The sequence below is a fragment of the Trichosurus vulpecula genome, chromosome 1 (genome assembly GCF_011100635.1).
Source record: "Trichosurus vulpecula isolate mTriVul1 chromosome 1, mTriVul1.pri, whole genome shotgun sequence".
Lineage (NCBI taxonomy): Eukaryota > Metazoa > Chordata > Mammalia > Diprotodontia > Phalangeridae > Trichosurus > Trichosurus vulpecula.
In genome coordinates, this window is record NC_050573.1 from 122515958 (window position 1) to 122533593 (window position 17636).

The 17636-nt window shown below is 40.4% G+C and overlaps 1 protein-coding gene across 1 annotated transcript in view; it reads left to right on the forward strand.

Moving 5' to 3' along the window:
• The window catches only part of EXT1 (exostosin glycosyltransferase 1), a 349347-nt gene that overhangs the window by 299046 nt on the left and 32665 nt on the right, over window positions 1–17636 (forward strand). The window contains exons 3-4 of the mRNA XM_036761068.1: window positions 3303–3410; window positions 12079–12198. Coding sequence (XP_036616963.1) covers window positions 3303–3410; window positions 12079–12198 — 228 coding nt within the window. The remainder of the gene's footprint in view (window positions 1–3302; window positions 3411–12078; window positions 12199–17636) is intronic.

Genomic DNA, 17636 nt, shown 5'->3' on the forward strand with positions numbered 1-17636 from the left:
TGCAGAGGTTCACAAACTGCTTACAGGGGTTTGCCAGATGCTTTATGAATGATCACATTAGATCCTCAGAACAACCCTGTGAGGTAAATGCTATTATTATCCCTTATTTTATAGTCAGGGAAACTGAGTCTTAAGTGACTTGCCCAGGATCACACAGCTGGTAAATGTCTGAGGCAGGATTCAAATTTAGGTCTTCCCTTCTCTGGGACTAGGACTCTACCCATGACTTTACATAAATGATCTCATTTGATTTTCTTGACGTTCTTGTGAAGTTGGTGACATTATCATTCCAGTTTTACAGAGGATCATGGGGTAAGCTGATTTGTCTGGGACCTCCCAAGTAGTAAACGACTCTGGTGGGATTTGAATCTTATTTTTCCTTACTACTGGGGAGTGCATAGTCTCCTCCCCACCTCATCCCCACTGCTTTGTAGCATCCTTTCGAGTTTTGGCTTCCCCCATTAGACTGTTGGGGCAGCTAGGTAGTACAATGGAAGACTCCTCTTCATGAGTTCAAATCTGGCCTCAGACACTTATTCACTAGTTGTGTGTCCCTGGGCAAGTCATTTAACCCTGTTTGCCTCAGTTTCCTCATCTGTAAAATAAGCTGGAGAAGGAAATGACAAACCACTCCAGTATCTTTGTCAAGAAAATGCCAAAAGGGGTCATGAAGAGTCAGACAGGACTGAATGACAACAAAAATTAGACTGAGCTCCTCAAGAGCAGAGACTGTCTTTGTATTTGTATCCCCAGCGCTTAGTGCCTGGCGCACAGTAGGCACTTAATAAATACTTATTGGCCCGACTGACTATAAAGTCAGCACTGTATTCGTCATGCTGTACTGCCTCCTGGCTTAAGATAGACTTGGGAATTAAGACTGGATCTGGTGTGTTTAATATTATGCCTTAAGAGGGCATGGGTGGGGGGCGGTGAGGTGGGGAAGTGGAGGCTTGCAACTTGTTTCTTTGTGCTTGTACATACCTCTGCAGTGAGAGCCCCCTGCCTTTGGGAGAGGACCCTAAAATAAGTTCTAGAGCTCACAGAGTTGCTTTATTTCCCTTGAAGGGGATTGTCCCAGTAGTGGTTGAGCACAAGAGTCAGACCAGTTTGCCGCACTTGCCTGACAAGCATTAGAGCTGGATTCCTTGGGGGGATGGTGGGGCGGTAATCCTGACCTCTGTCAATACCCAAACCCTTCAAGTGGGAAAACAGTTTATTGTTTTCACTCCATAAAAGCAAAATTGTCCGTTATATTCCCCATTCAATATCCTCTGAGTCCTAAGTGAAAGTGATAGCAGGGTGGATTGGTTCCAGTTGCTTGGTCTGATGCTTTAGTGACTTAGCAGCGAGGGGCCCTCAGGTTTGGTGATTCTCCAATTCCAGTGCCTTCATGGGGGTAACTCCTATGGGGAAAGACTCTTCTTTCCTGCTTCCTCATTCCCTGAAGAACTAAATACTCCTTGATGCATAGAAACAGTTGCCAGTGGGCTCTGTTGGTCCTGAGGGCCATCCTGCTATTCCCCAATGCCCACAACTCTAGGTTCTTACATCCCTGTATTCTATGTTTCCTATAAATCTATACATACCCTTCTCTTCCAGAAACTTCTGCCTTGTACTTTCATAATTACATCTTCCTACCACCTCCAGCTGAAAACTGTTGTAGCTGTTTCTAAAAACAGAACAGCCTCCTTTCCTTTAAAATCTTTAAGATTCCCCTCACCATTCTCCAAAGCGTACCAAACATAGATGTCTCTGCAGCCCTTAGATGTCTCCTGTATCTCACCAATCTGGACCTTTCTGTCTTAAATTCCTTAGAGCTGGGCTTTTGTTAATTGTTTAAGATCTTTTTTTGTTATGGTGCCTGGCATTCCACCAGTATAATGATATAATGGAAGAAGTCTCTGGATGTGGTGTCAGGAGTCCCACGTCCTACCCTAATACCGACTTGAGCTAGTTATATGGCTGTAGGCGAGTCCATCAAATGACTTGCAGTTAGCCATGAGCAAGTGTTTTTATCTCAGTTTCTTCATCTGCGTAGCAGGAATAATGGCACTTCTAGCCAACTCTCCAGTTTGTTGTTCAGTCATTTTAGTCACGTCTGACTCTTCATGACCCATTTGGGGTTTTCTTGGCAAACATACTGGAGTGGTTTGCCATTTCCTTCTCCAGCTCATTTTACAGATGAGGAAACTGAGGCAAACAGGCTTAGCTGACTTGTCCAGGGTCACACAGCTAGTAGATGTCTGAAGTCAAATTTACACTCAGTAAGATGAGTCTTCCTGACTCTGGGTGTTACACTCTCTCTACCGCAGTCTCTCTACCAGTAGTCCCATGAAGAAAGTTTACAGGCCATATAAATGTGAGTTGTTATCATTATGGAAGTGAGAATGATTCGGATCACTTAACACTAAAGAGGACATGGTTCTGATTCAGTTGACTTAGAAGGGAAAGTACATACCTTCTACTAAATAAACCCAGGGAAAGGAAAGGGATGTATGTGAATGGAATGGAATGTTAATATACCATGAAAAACAAGAAACACACACATCCACACACAAACATGACGAAATTGGAAAGAAGAATATAAAATGAGATAAAATTATGAGACGTTTTTAAGAAGAAAAAGCAAAAGAATTATTGCAATTATTTTGTTAAAGTTATATTTTTAATGAAACATTTAAGTAACTTTCAGTATAATGTTGTAGTCGGGGTTTTACTTTCCATTCAGCTTATTTGATTGTCGGTATTTCTTACGGTTGTTAAGTTTGCAATCCAGTCAAATTTATAATCAAGTTCTTGTTAGACAAAGAGTGAGCTGTTCTGTGTAGAGTGTGACACTTAGAGGTGGGTCACTTTAACTGGGGTCTGTAGAAATGGGCCAAAGTGTTTTACATTCAAGGCAAGTTATATGCTAAGACTTCAGTGGAGCCAAATTTTCATTGCTTTTAATGAAACTGCTCCATCCTGACCAGTTGTTTCAATGGCAGCAGAAATGATCAGGTTTGGGGAAGAGATAGAAATAGGGTTTTAAAAGCCCTGTGCAAAACTTCCAAACTATTAACCGGGCTAGCATAGGCACAGCTCTGATATCATCTGATAATGCATAAGGGTCTCCTCTCAGACACACAACTCCTTAGAGTATTAGTCTTTCAATACTTTTGATCTTTCTTCATGGCCCTAAGAGTCTGGGATCCAAAGGACATAGGAAATGATAGCAATTTGATTGGATATGATTTTTGACTTAAGTATGGAGCCTACAGTACCTCTTTTTAACCTAGTGATGGTTTTTCTTTTTTGTACAGGCTGCCTGCGTCCCGGTGATGCTGAGCAATGGATGGGAGTTACCGTTCTCTGAAGTGATTGATTGGAACCAAGCTGCCATCATTGGGGATGAGAGATTGTTATTACAGGTAAGAAAAGGGCTATGGCCTTCAGCAGATGAGTTGATTATTGCTGCCACCATCCAAAGTTACCAGGAAGATGAATCCAAAAGGTCAGCGCTATAAAAGAAATTTTTATCATGAGAAAATGGTCTGTGTCATGGTGAATATTAACTCATTCAGCAAGGCACCTTTCACTTCCCAGTACAACATCTGCCCTGATCAGGGGAACAGCTTTTGAGATTGAAAACACACTGGCAAAGAACACCATTTGGGTGTGAGGGGAGGTAGGAGAGCGGGAGAAAGGGGGGATGTGGATAACACCTCCGCTTAAGACCTCTTATTTTATTTATTTGTTTGTTTATTTTTAGTGACACCAGTGGATTTTCTCTACTCCCTCTCCTCACTCCCTATCTCACATTCCTTTCTGTCTGCTTCTGTTTGGCTTAATACTGGCTTCAAGAAGAAGAGAGACCTCTGTAAAAAATGAATGAGTGTCCAGAACATCAGGGAAGCCCACATCAGAGTATTAAAAATCCGCTTGTGTTTTGTATTAAGAGTAAAAAGTCTCACATCCCTTATGCCTTTGCCTAAAAGCCACCATCCCAACACTGCACTCTTGGCATTCGCAACATCCTAGTACCAATACTTCTTGAGTGAGTGTCCCTATATTGGGTGTTAAAGTTTAATCAGCCCAGGATGAAAGGTGATCCAGGTATCAAACACCGTTGTTACTATGCCCTGTCCAACACAGAACCCAATCACTAGGTTCAATATAGATTTTACTTCCTAACATGCCACCCCCCCTTTAATTTTTTTCCTGACCTTTGTGGTGTGTTTTTTTTTTTTCTCCAGCGCACGGGCTAGTTTCTGTACAGCTGCTCCCATATTGAATAGCTACTGTGCTGTTGCTAACAATGGCTTGAGAGAGCTGGCTCCCAGCCGGAATGTCTGCTCTGGGAAATGTTTTTGTTATGTTACAATTTTTCATTTCCTGTTTTAGAACAGCTAGAATGTTTTTATTTGCATATTGTCTTGTCATCGTGTCGCCAGGAGAGCTTAAGGCAGCTTCCCTGAATCTATTTTGGTCGATTCAGTTAGGTTTTGTTACCATACATGACCTTTTTATTAAGACTCTATCTAGTGCCACGACTTCCAAAACCATCCTGTCAAATCGGTATTAATTTATCATTTCCCCTTACCTGTTTCTGCAGACAAGCAGATTAATAACTAATAGCCAGACACCATTAAAACTGGGAACTGTGTGTCTTTACAGCCAGGCAAAATCATCTTCTTGAGCAATGGATTTCTCTTGGCAACATACTGTCAGAGACATGCAAGTATTATAAACACATACAAGTTGCTTCTGACATTGAACTGCATGCTGCAAGTTCGGGATAAGCACGTGGGTTCAGGCTAGAAGAACAAACACAGATGTTGAAATGCGTCAATAAATTCACCTTCGTGGCCCCATCAGGCACAATTTTCTGGAGAGTCAAGGGTAATAGGGTGATGGTGAGGTCTTATTATTCAGTTGAAATGATCTTTCAGGACTATAATATCCAATGTGGATTCTGTTTAGGGTTCCCTTATATATCCATTCTTTGGTGATCCAGATAATTTTCTTGGAGCTGACATAAAAATTAATTTTCTACCGTCACCAAAGATCTCTCATTTGAAAGGTTTTCTCTGGCTGTTTTCTCCAGGGATATTTTACTTCCAAATGACTCTTGAGGCCTAAGTTACAAAACTACTCGCCTAAAGTTTCCTTGCCAGCTTTTCTATCTTACCTGTTGTCCCTGTGTTTTGAGTGGTGCCATGGATGCAGGTGCATACTTTGGTTAGCATCTGGTTTTGAATATTTGCCAGAAGTATTCATCCTCCTTTCTTCTTTTCAATGTGAAACAACTTCATTTGCCTCCCCAAAGCAGAACCAAGAGCCAAAAGACTATGCCTCCTTCCTTTCCCCCCTACCCCCCACCCCATTTCCCCCTGGTAGCAGCCACCTGTGGAAATTCAAAGCTGGATCTGTTGATAATGACATGAATCACTTTTTAGAAAAGCATCATCATTCCTGCTTTAGCCTGGGTCTATGTGGCTAGCTGCTTGTTGCACAAAGAAACATACCAAAAGAGATGGGAACAAAAAATGGATTAATCCCTGTCCCTTAACACCTTCCCCTCTTTCTCTAGGTAAGACCTTGAGAAGGGAAGACCAGGGAGGAAAAAAAAAAGGTGTGGAAGAGGGCCTAGGAAGCTGCAGAAATTCTAGGCAGCATGGTTTCTGAGGTTATGTAAGGAAGCGCACAAAAACATGCAGATTCGTGTTCATGGCTTCATGTTTTTTTCCTTGGACCAGCCAAATCAATCCCATAGTCCAGAGATAAATCATCACTGGTGAATTGATATGCAGGACACTCTGCTGTAAATTATCATATATGCTAGGTTCTGTGGTATTGTGTAAGCTATTTGCAAACTGTTTGAAGAAATAAGTGTATGTGAAGTCTGAAAGGAAATCTGTTACTTATCTGTGACCATGTATGTCCTCCCAGTTGGATGTAAGCACCTTATAGGCCGGGACTGTTGGATTTTTGCCTTTTTATGCTGTCATCTAGGAGATTATTTTACACAAAGTAGGTGCTTAATGAATATTTTTTAGGTTTGAATTTGTTTCCCATGCCTAAGGAAGGGAAATTGATCATGGAGGGCTTCCTTTGTTAAAAAACTGGGCTTCTTATCCTGGGTTCTAAGACAATATCAGTATAACTCGGTTTTTTTTGGAAACCAACGTGCTTTGTTTTATGAATTTAAAAGCATTATTCTAAGAAGGGTCCATAGCTTTCACCAGACTGCTGAAGGAGTCCAGAATATGTTGTTGTCTGATTCTTTGTGACCCCTTTTGGGGGTTTTCTTGGCAAAGATAGTGGAGTGGTTTGCCATTTCCTTCTCCAGCTCATTTTACAGATGAGGAACTGAGGCAAACGGGGTTAAGCAACTTACCCAGGATTACCCAGCTAGTAAGTGTCTGAGGCCAGATTTAAACTCAGGAAGATGAGTCTTCCTGATGCCAGGCCTGGCACTCTATCCACTGTACCACCTATCACATTTTAGGCTATTATTTAGTGTTACCTTAGTATAGGAGAGCATAGGCAGGACAGATATATAGAGATCTGGGTCTAAAAGGCTGGAGGAATCCAAGGAAACATTGAAAAGAAATGGGATAAGAATAGGACAAACAGGTGGTCCAAGAAAAACTTGACTTAAAGTGTTGTATCTGGAGAAACATCTAAATAAAGAAACCCAGCAAGGAACTGTCTCCAGATCTAGGTTCTATTCTGTAAATTTGCTTAATTTGTAAACAGCTCGAACATCTATAACCCTCACATTCTTCAGTGAAATTATGGCTATTCTACTCAAGGAGACTGGCCTGAATGATGGCTGTTGCAATGACTCCCTCCCTGGATGGGCATGTAGCAGTTAGAGGGAGCTCTAGTCACTGTCAAGTCTGATCTTGGAGTGGCTATCAAGGGAGCACCTTGTGCTCATCTGTCTGCAGATCTTTATTGATCACCAAGGCCACCGTGTGTTTCCTAGTTCCGTATCAGTATTATTCATTTTTTAGACTACCGAAACAGCAATTGCTCAAAATTTAGTTCCATGTACCTGAGGAGATAACTCATGTAGATCTCAGTAGACAGCAGAGTTACCAACTTAGAAATGGGTGGGAGTTGGGAGGAGATATGTGTACAAGTTGGTGGTTTGGAATTTAGGGTGGATGGTTTTATAGAAAGTACTCTATTTTATTTAATTTTTTTAAATTTTTATTTACTTCATTTTTAATTTATGGAATAAGACAAATATAATATAGCATAATAAAAAAAAGATGAGTGCACATGAAACTGTACATTGGCCTATTAATGGATGAGGAAGATCTTCAAATTTATATTACCATTACAATTTGCTGTTCCTTTTTAATATATAAAAATAAGAGATGGGGAAAAAAAGAAAATATTCTAGCTTTCTCGAGAGACAAATAGGCTTTTTTATGAGCCAACATGGCTAGATTTCAGCTTTGACAACTTGTATCCCCAGCTCCCACAACCTCTGCCACAACCACAGTGCTAGCCACCAAGTAAAACAGGCATCCTTCCACTTCACAGCCTTGGTCACCCTGGGTAAAGAACATGTGACAACTTGGTGAATTCTCCTCAGATCCCAGAGACTGAGGGAAGCTCTGCCCTCTCCCCAGCTTGATTCCTCTTCTGTATGAGACCATGGAATCCACAGCTGACTCTCAGAGATCTAGTCCAATCCATGCCTTGAACAGGAATAACCTTGATGCTATCCATCCTGACAAATGATTGTTCCAGACTCTCTGGCCATTTCCTCTTTACAGGGAAAGAGCAGCTCAGTGACAAATGGGCTTGAAATCTCCCTCTCCCTCCCCTCTCCCCCAACCCCATTCCTCCTCTCTTCTCCATCCCCCCTCTTTTTCTCCTTTCCTTCCCTCTCCTTTTCCCTCCTCATCCCTTTTTTCTTCCTTTTATATGACTTCTTTTTATCATGCATTTAACAATCATCAACACACAAACATTTTAGCATATGAAGAACAGAAAAGAGAATTGTATGTGACACTCTGAACTTCTGCTGTGTAGAGTTTTTTTTTTAAAAAGGCCGTGAAGAATTTAACAAGGTAGTAATAAAACTGTTCCATTTGTTTCCTCTTTTGAACTTCCTTCTCTCCTGCCCCCCCCGTTCTGTGTACATTTTCATGTTTTATTGATATTCTTTTCACTTTTTTAAAAACATCTCTATCAGGTGGCATAGTGCTGGACCTGGAGTCAAGAAGGCTCATCTTCCTGAGTTCAAATCTGTCCTCAGACACTTACTAGCTGTGTGACCCTGGGCAAGTCACCTAATGCTACTGGCCTCAGTTCCTCATCTGTAAAATGAGCTGGAGAAGGACAAGGCAAACCACTCCAGTATCTTTGCCAAGAAAATCCCAAATGGTGTGGCAAAGAGCCAGATATCACCAAAACAACCCAACAACCACAAAAAAGTGATTAGTAATCTTCTGAAAATACTATAGCTCATTTCTGCCAGCTGTTGTGGGAAGCTCAGTGGCACAGTGGATATAATGCTGGCCCTGGAGTCAGGAAGACTCATCTTCCTGAGTTCAGATATGACCTCAGACACTTACTAGCTGCGAGACCCTGGGCAAGTCGCTTAACCTTGTTTGCCTCAGTTCCTCATCTGTAAAATGAGCTGGAGAAGGACAAGGCAAACCACAAATGGGGTCACAAAAAGTCAGATGAGACAACAACAACAGATCACTACTAAATCATTCTCCTAGGCTCACATAGAAGCCCCACTGTATAACAAGTAGCATAGTCAAACAAAACACACATGGTGATACATTGGCCATTTATCTGACATTGGTTATGGCAGCAAATGTCTATGTCTCATTATGCATCTTTTATTCATTCTCCCCTGTGCTAAGAGATGGAAAGAATTTTTCATCATCCATCTTTGTGAAGTCATAATTGTTTATTGTATCGCTCAAAGTTCAGTAGTCTTCTCCCATGTTATCAGATATACAAGATTAGCAAAACTAACCCCAGCACTGGCCATTTCCAAAATCACGTGTCTTATTCTGCACTTTAAGTTCATCACTTCTTTGTCACAAGGTTATTTTTTGTTACCAGTACTTTGCAAACGTGGTTGGTCATTGCATGGATCAGAGGTCTTTAAGTCTTCCAGCATCTTAACTATGTTGGCTGTGTTGGAAGCTTTCTCTAGATCCACGGTGTAGACAGAAAGAGGATATAATAATACTTTATACCATGCAATACTATATAATAATACTTTCTCAGCCCTTGGAACAGTGCCCCCATTAAACTGGGTACTGAGTAAGAATTAAGGATGAACCCATCTCTCTGGTTCCTTTGCACCAAGGAAATAAGTTCAGTCCTGTATATCTAGATTGAGAAAATAATTAGAGGTGTAATGAGCAAGTACTGAGACTAATTGACTTATACTTGTATGTTTTGTTTAGACCAGCAGACATATTTCAATAAACACAATGGCCCTACCCTATTTCCTGAAAAGTTAATCAAAATTGCCTAAAAGAATGATGCTGACTGATTGGTACATGCTATGAGGCTAACCTAATATAGACACTTCTCTCCATTTTATTATTTTATCAAAATCTGCACCTGTAGGAAGTTCTGTGTTTGTTCCAGGAAGATATAAACTTCTTTCTTTCTCCCTTTTTTTCAACTTTTGTTGGTATCCTTTGTTTTTACATCACTACATTTCCCAGTACACACTTCCTTTCTCCCCCACCTAGAAAAATGCTGATGACTTTTTAAAAAAGAGAGAGAAAAAAATAATTCAACAAAATCAACCAAGATATCCATCAAGTTCCGTAGTATATGCAGTGTTCCATTTCTGAAGTACCCCACCTCTGAAAAGAAGGGAGAGAGGTACATTGTCCTATCTTTTCTTTAGGGTCAAGCTTGGTCACCATAATTATCAAGCATTCAGTATTTTTGTTCATTCCATTTACACTGTTGTGTTCATTGACATGTTTTTCCACCATTCTTATGGGAATCAGAAAAAGGAAACACAAGGAAGGAAATGACATTACCAAATATTTATGGGTACAAATAGTCACTTTGCAGTTTAGTAATTTCTTTGCATCCAGAGAAAGAACTGATAAATAGAAATAGGTATAGAATGCTTTTACATGTATGTACACACATACACACACACACACACACACACACACACACACATCGTGTCTAATGGCAGCCATCTCTAGGACAGGAAGAAAAAAGGAGGAAAAAAAGAAATTTACATGATAACTGTATTATATATTTAAAAGGAATAGCAAGTTGTACATACTATGTTTGCAGTTTCACGTGCAATCATCTTTTTTGTTATGTAAATACTTTTTATTTATGGAATAAAACAAAATAAATATTTGCTTAAAAAGAGAGATCTATTAATGAGATTTGCATTCAACATATATTGCTTTAAAACTCTTCCAATCAGTACCAGGTATTTGTATCTTTTGTTATTGTTTTTTTTTCTTTTTGGAGGGGGGAAGACAGGGCAATTGGGGTTAAGTGACTTGCCCAAGGTTACACAGCTAGTAAGTTTGTCAAACGTCTGAGGCTGGATTTGAACTCAGGTCCTTCTGACTCCAGGACCGGTGCTCTACTCAATGCGCCACCTAGCTGCCCGTATTTGTATCTTTTACCTTCATAGTTTTGCACCTATATTAGTCAATGTTATTCAGAGTCTTGCCTGCCTCAAGTTTCTATGCCTCAGTTCAATTGTATTTTCTGATTTGCCATTTTGTGAACTCTTTGAGGTTTTAGGGTCTCTGCAGTGTGCTTAGAGAAGTCTTTTGTCTGCTCTTTCGATTCTTTTATCTCCTATAGATACAGAATCCGAAGACCTAGCTCCAACTCTTACTTAGTTGTGTGACCTTGGTTGGACAAGGCAGCCTCTCTGAACTTCAGTGTCTTCATTTGCCAAAAAGCGGTGTCTGCCCTACTTATCTCACAGGGCTGTTGAGGCTTACATGAGGGAGTGTGTGATAGTGCTCTCTATAGAGTGTGAATATAACAGTAAGGTATTATTATTATTATTCAAGAAAAAATTATTTTGTGAGTTTACATATAATAAACATTTGCCTGATATAGATCCTTTATAATTTTTGTATGTGGACGTAGCAATTTCTGCCCCAGAAATAACTAAGCACATGGGTCCCAAATTGCACGAACTGTTTCATTTGAGCTTTTCAAAAGCCCTTTGCGCTATGTAGGACAGGAGGTATTAGCCTCATATTACAAGTAAGGAGATTGAGATTCAGGTTGGCTGATCAGTGTCAGGCTCGGATCTCAGTTCTCCTGATTCTTAGGTAGTAGCTCGTTTAATTTCAGCATTATTGGTGCAAACTCTTCCTGTTTACTAGAAGCCTAGTGATCAAGCTTTTCCGAGATTATACCCTGAGAATTTACTCTTAACACACTAAGATAAGATCTGCCTCATCTCTCAGAGGGAGGGAATTTTTAGACTTCTAACTGGAGAAAATGAAGGACATGAGTTAGCAGCACTGACAGCAATTTTTTAGGCCCTCTGAGTAATGTATTCTCCTACCAGCACCCCCTCCCCCAAAAAAAAAACACCAAACAAACAAACCTATTACTCCATCTTGAAGTTGTCCATTGGATTTCAAACGTTAAAGGTAATTAATACTGATTTGCTGTAACTGGAGTCAGGAAGACCTGCGTTTGCATCCCACTTATGACATTAACTATTTGACCAATTACAAGTCACTTAACCTTATTAAGCTTCAGGTTCCTGTTCTATCAAATGGAAATAATACTTGTAGTACGTCCCCTACAAGGCTGTAGTAAGGTTCAAATGAAATCATGTAAACCCGGTGCTTCGCAAACATTAAAGCATTCTCTAAATGGTACTTGTCGTTATCTGGTGTGTTGTTTGTGGGTGGTTGCACATCTTTGTAGGAGGGATTGCTTGTACAGATGAAACAATGAAATGAAATACACGTGGGTTCTAAAAACTTGCTATCTTGAGTTGGATACTGTATCCTAGCTCAATTGTGTTGATTTAGTCAAATTATGTTGTTTTGTTTAGTAGCTAATTATTTTAACCTTGTGTTGCAGATTCCTTCTACAATCAGGTCTATCCATCAGGATAAAATCCTAGCACTTAGACAACAGACACAGTTCTTGTGGGAGGCTTATTTTTCTTCAGTTGAGAAGATTGTATTAACTACACTAGAGGTGAGTAAAAGCTTTTGGATATTAGGCAGTTCCCTTATGTGCCTTTCTTGCCTTGTGTTTTGCTATTGAACGACCTTGGTTTTGATGACATGTGATTGGTTTCCCTGTGGGAGAAACAAAGCCGACTCTTATTTGACAATGTCACTTCCCTTTCCTTCTCCTTCTCCCCTCCCTCCCCGCTGCCCCCACTTCCCTTTCCCCTCCACCTTTTACCTACCTTCCCAGTCCAAGGAAATGTTTCCTTTCCTATTGAAATCCATACATGAAAGTGTACCTGATGAACAGTGGAAACCACCTGACCTAGAAACCAGCTCTGTATTGAAGCTTTGGGGGGATTTGTACTTAATGATTGCCTTTCTGTCATTCATGCTCCATGGGATCTTTTCAAAAACCCATTTCCGGAACTTACTCAGAGAAGTTAGCAGCCAACTGGGGAAAATCCTCGTTCTTGCTCCTGTGCCTCCAAACATTCAAAACAGTTTTCTGTGCACTGCGTTCTGGCTGAAGGATTAATACATTTAGTTTTTTAGTCATCTGTGATTCAATTTATGTTAGCTTCCAGGTGATACAGTAAAAAAAAAAAAAGTCAGAATCATCTCAATCTGGTAAACAAGACAATAATCAATCAATCAAGAAACATGTATTAAGCATGTGCCAGGCACTGTGCTAAACACCAGGGATGCAAAGATGCAAAAAGAGGCAAAAGACTGTCCTTGCCATCAAGGAGCTTACAGTCTAATGGGAGAGAAAACATGCAAACAAAGGAATACATATATACATACATATATATGTATGTATGTATATGTATATATGTATGTATGTATATATGTATATATATGTATATATATGTACATATATATACACACACATGCATATACACACACACACACACAGAGAAAGTAAGCTATATATGAGATAAGGAGGAAATAATTAACAAAGGGAGGGCACTAGAATTAAGATGGGTTGTTTTATTAATGTTTATTAATTTTAAAGTATCAATGGCCAGATGGCATCCAGCCCCAAGTTTAAAGAAACCATCCCTTCTCTTCTGCCCTCCCCCCCAAAAATAGGAAAATGAAATCATATATATGATTCAATTAAATGCACATTTATTAAGTACCTACTTTTTTGCAAGGTACGGTACTAGACTCTGGGGATATAAAGACAAAAAAAATGGTCCCAGTCCTTAGGGACCTACTGGAAGGTGATATAACCTGTACACAGCTATATAAATGCAAAATGTATACAGAGTTATGAGAGGTAGCTTCAAAGCCAGGAAGACCTGGTTCAGGTTTTATCTCTAACACAGACCGGTTCTATTTTTGTTGTTGTTGAGTCATTTCAGTTGTGTCTGACCCTCAGTGACCCCATTTGAGGTTTTCTTGGCAAAGATACTGGAGTGGTTTGTCATTTCCTTCTCCAGCTCATTTTTGCAGATGAGGAAACTGAGGCAAACAGGGTTAAGTGACTTGCCCAGGATTACACAGCTACTAAGTATCTGAGGCCAGATCTGGACTCAGGTCCTCCTGACTCCAGGGCCAGTGTTCTGTCTCCTTACTGCACCACCAAATTACCTCTGAATTCTATGCCCCTGAACAAATCATTTAACCCCTTAAGGAATTCTCTAGGACTTACAAGTTATGTGGAAGGTGCTGACCTTCATTCATAGAGGATATTTGCTCACCTGGGAATTCTCTGTATCAGTGAAGTCAGAGGTCTAGTCTCTGTGCTATAAAACAATTATCAGAAAAGTTCCAGGAAAGACCTCGTTTAAAAGTCATGCCTGTAACCACTTTGGGAGTGGAATATGTAGCCATGGCTTAATGATAGGCTAATATAACATGACATGCTAAGACCAAGAAATCTCTAAGATGGAGAATTGGAGACCACTGATCCCGGGGAAAGCACTGGAAATACTGCTTATGTGTAATAATATAAGAAGAACCTAAAGGGCTCCAGACTTGCAGGAAACTTACTCCGGAAAAGAAAATCCTTGAAAGCTGTCCAAAGAATTAATGGTCAGTCATGCACTGAAAAAATCTGGGGAGGAGAGGCACACACTGTAGCCACTCTCCTACTCCTTACCTAAGCTCTCTGGCTAGACCAGACATTGTGAAGTGATCTGCCTTTGCCTGCTCAGACCTGTACAGTCATACTCATGCTTATGTTCTCTCCAGAGTCTGTCTCCTTCCCATCCTCTCTGACTGACCAGGCCTGCCCTAGTCTATGCCAATTTTTCACTTGCTTTTTAGCGAGGTCTGTTTTTTTTGTACTGAACTGCCCTGAAAGAATTGACTGAACCCAACTGGCCTTCTTTCTGTACCTGACACAGTAGTCTGTCTCCCATCTCTGTTTCTTTGCATAGTCCATCCACTCATAGCTGTAGCATACACAGTGGCCACACTTTGGTAAAAACCATCTTGGCAGATGGGCTAGAGCAGATCTCAAACTGGTTGATAAATTAGGGTTATGTCTACCCAAGCATATCAGACTTCTCCTGGTGGAATGGGCAGATGGGAACTTGTTCGAATGGCCATGAAAGTGTGTAAAGCAGGTTCTGAGGAGTGCTCAGAGTTTGGTCAGACATCGAAGATGCCATGGTCATCCACTGCATTCCGGGTCACTGTCAGTTGTCCTGACTTTTGTCTTGACACTGGACCTCAATGACTGTGAAAGAGTGAGGCTGACAATTTTGTTCAGCTCTGCCTCATTTAAATAAAATTCATGAAATCACTTGTAATGTTGTTGGTCCTCTTTGAAAGCAAGAGGTGACCAACCACCCCTGCCCCCATAGCTGGAATGTATTCCTTCTCCTCTGCCTCTTAGAATTGGCTTCCTTCCAAGCTCAGCCCAAATGCTGCCTTCGTTACTTAATTAACCTCTGCCTCAGTTTCCTCAACTATAAAATGGGGATTATAGCACCTATCTTAAAGAGTAACTGCATGGTTCAAATGAGACACAGTGCCTAGAATATAGCATGCATAGTTGCTCATTTCCTCTTCTCCCCATCTCTCTAGTTCACAGGGCCTCTCCATTTGCATTTATTTAGATGAGCAAGCTTCTAGAACAATGTCATTTTTGTCTCTGTATTCCCAGCACATAAAAAAAATTTAAATAATTAGTTGTCTGGAACTTACTGGTTCTGTGGGATTTCTTAATAGTTCTTTTTTTTTAATTCTTTTTTTTTGTTTGTTTGTTTTTTGACGGGGGGAAGGCAGGGCAATTGGGGTTAAGTGACTTGCCCAAGGTCACACAGCTAGTACATGTGTCAAGTGTCTGAGCCCGGATTTGAACTCAGGTCCTCCTGGCTCCAAGGCCGGTGCTCTACTCACTGCGCCATCTAGCTGCCCCTCTTAATAGTTCTTATATGAAAAACTTTCTGTATTCTAAAATTACTTATCTTAGATAATAATCAATTGGGTTTTCACTTCCATAAAAAGTAATACGTAAAGCAGAAAAATAAAATAATTATCACTCACTTTTTTATGGGTTACAAATTGTTTTCTTTGCAACATCCCAATGAGGTAGAGAGTGCAGATATTTCTCTTATTCCCATTTAATAGTGAGGAAACTAAGGATGAGAGTTCAAGGGCTTTGCCCAGTGTCAGAAAGCTAGTCAGTTTTGGAGCTGAAGCGTACCTTTGTTCATCCTAATGTTCCTTATCTCCTTTCCAAGCTTGCCATCTCATGACCACAAGTGGAGAAGACACAGTCTTAACCAGGGCCTTATGGGAAATTACTCCTTTTGTTTGTGGTTTCATTGCTACGTCATCCCCCTCACTTATTGAGTTAGCAGTGTTAGCTAAGGTGTCTTGATATGCCTGCCAGGTAAAAAAGGTTGCATGTGTTGTGTGGCATCTGAGGAGGGTTTTGAGTCAAAACTGTTTAAATCTGTAGGTTGGCAGTGGAAACACCTTTCCCTTGGATGGGAGCCATCCATTTCTCTGGGGATGCTTATGTATTCTAAAATATTGGAAAAACTATACACTTCATCTAAATGTACAAGACCTGCCAAATCTCTTCTCGGAGTCCAGAAAAAGGATTGTAATCATTTGGCATCTTAACCAAGTGCCATAAGAAAGGCACTTTTTAGGTTTTCCCCCTTCGTTTAAATCTCATGTTTTTATTATTTCTATTATTAATATTAATACATTTAAAAATTTTAGATGAAATACACAATGAAAGCAGATTAGGGAGAAACCCTGTATATAGAAGTCTCTGTATCTTTTTTTTGTTTTTAAATCAACCTCTTCAGTTTATCATAACCTTTAAGAGAACTCATGCAAGGCAAGCACTCACACGGAGGTCGGAAGAAGTGATACAAGGACATGCTCAAGGTCTCTCTGAAGAACTTTAGAATTGATTGTGTGACATGGGAGATGCTGGCAAAGGATAGCTGCATCAAAGAAGGCTCTGTGCTGTATGAGTGAAACAGAATTGAAGTAGCTCAAAAGAAATGTGAGATGTGCAAATTTAGAGAATCCACCTCAAATGTTCCTAGGACTATTTGTGCCTGACCTGTGGTAGAGCATTGCAAGCTCATGTTGGTCCAATCAACCACAGTCAGACACAGTGTAACTTGACTCTAACATAGTGATGTCATTTTGGTCCTCCTCAAGAATGAAAGACAACCACCACCTTATGAGCATCATTGGTCCAACTTGAAACGTGGGGAGCCCTTGAGGCTTGAGGAGTATATGTCACTCAGTGCTGGAGTTTGAGGAACCAAGAGTGGGCAATTGGGAACTTACCCCAGATACCAGGGCCCAAAGATTCTGTAGCTGTAGACGTATTGGCTTGATCATTAGCTGCCTAGAGGTGTAGAATCTCCTCCCTGGTTTCATGGTTCTCTACTTTAAGCTACAGAAAAGAAGATTCATAGATCCCTAGGCATTTGGGAACCAGGGATGTAGACATTCTCCAGGACAGACATTTGAGTTACCAGAGGACCTGGTTACTAGAAGACCCCTCAGACTATTTCCACCTTGAAGCTTTGATGATTTAGGAATCTTTTGCAGCCAAGACAGCTGCCCCAAAGCCAACTCTTTGTACCACTTAGATCAACTTCCACATTGATTAATGACTGGAATTTCCACATATGTTATATAATGATAATTTCTGAAGGAATAGTTACAGTGAGATTTCTTAAAGTCTTTCCTTCAGAGCTCACTCTGTTAGGTTCAAGCTTTGCTGGGCTAATCATGAACAGAGGGTGGATGGCCACATTATATAGCACTTAATGGAGATGGTTGTTAGGCAGAATTAAAAAAATGCTTATCTAAAACCAGGATGTGAACCAGTGAATCACAATTAGACATAAAGTGGGTAACATTGAGATTATGGGCTAATGTTATTCAAAGGTGTCTGGTGAGGCATGTTCTTAATTGGACCTTGATGCAAGAAGGTTGCCTTTTTTCTCATCCAAACATTCCACAATC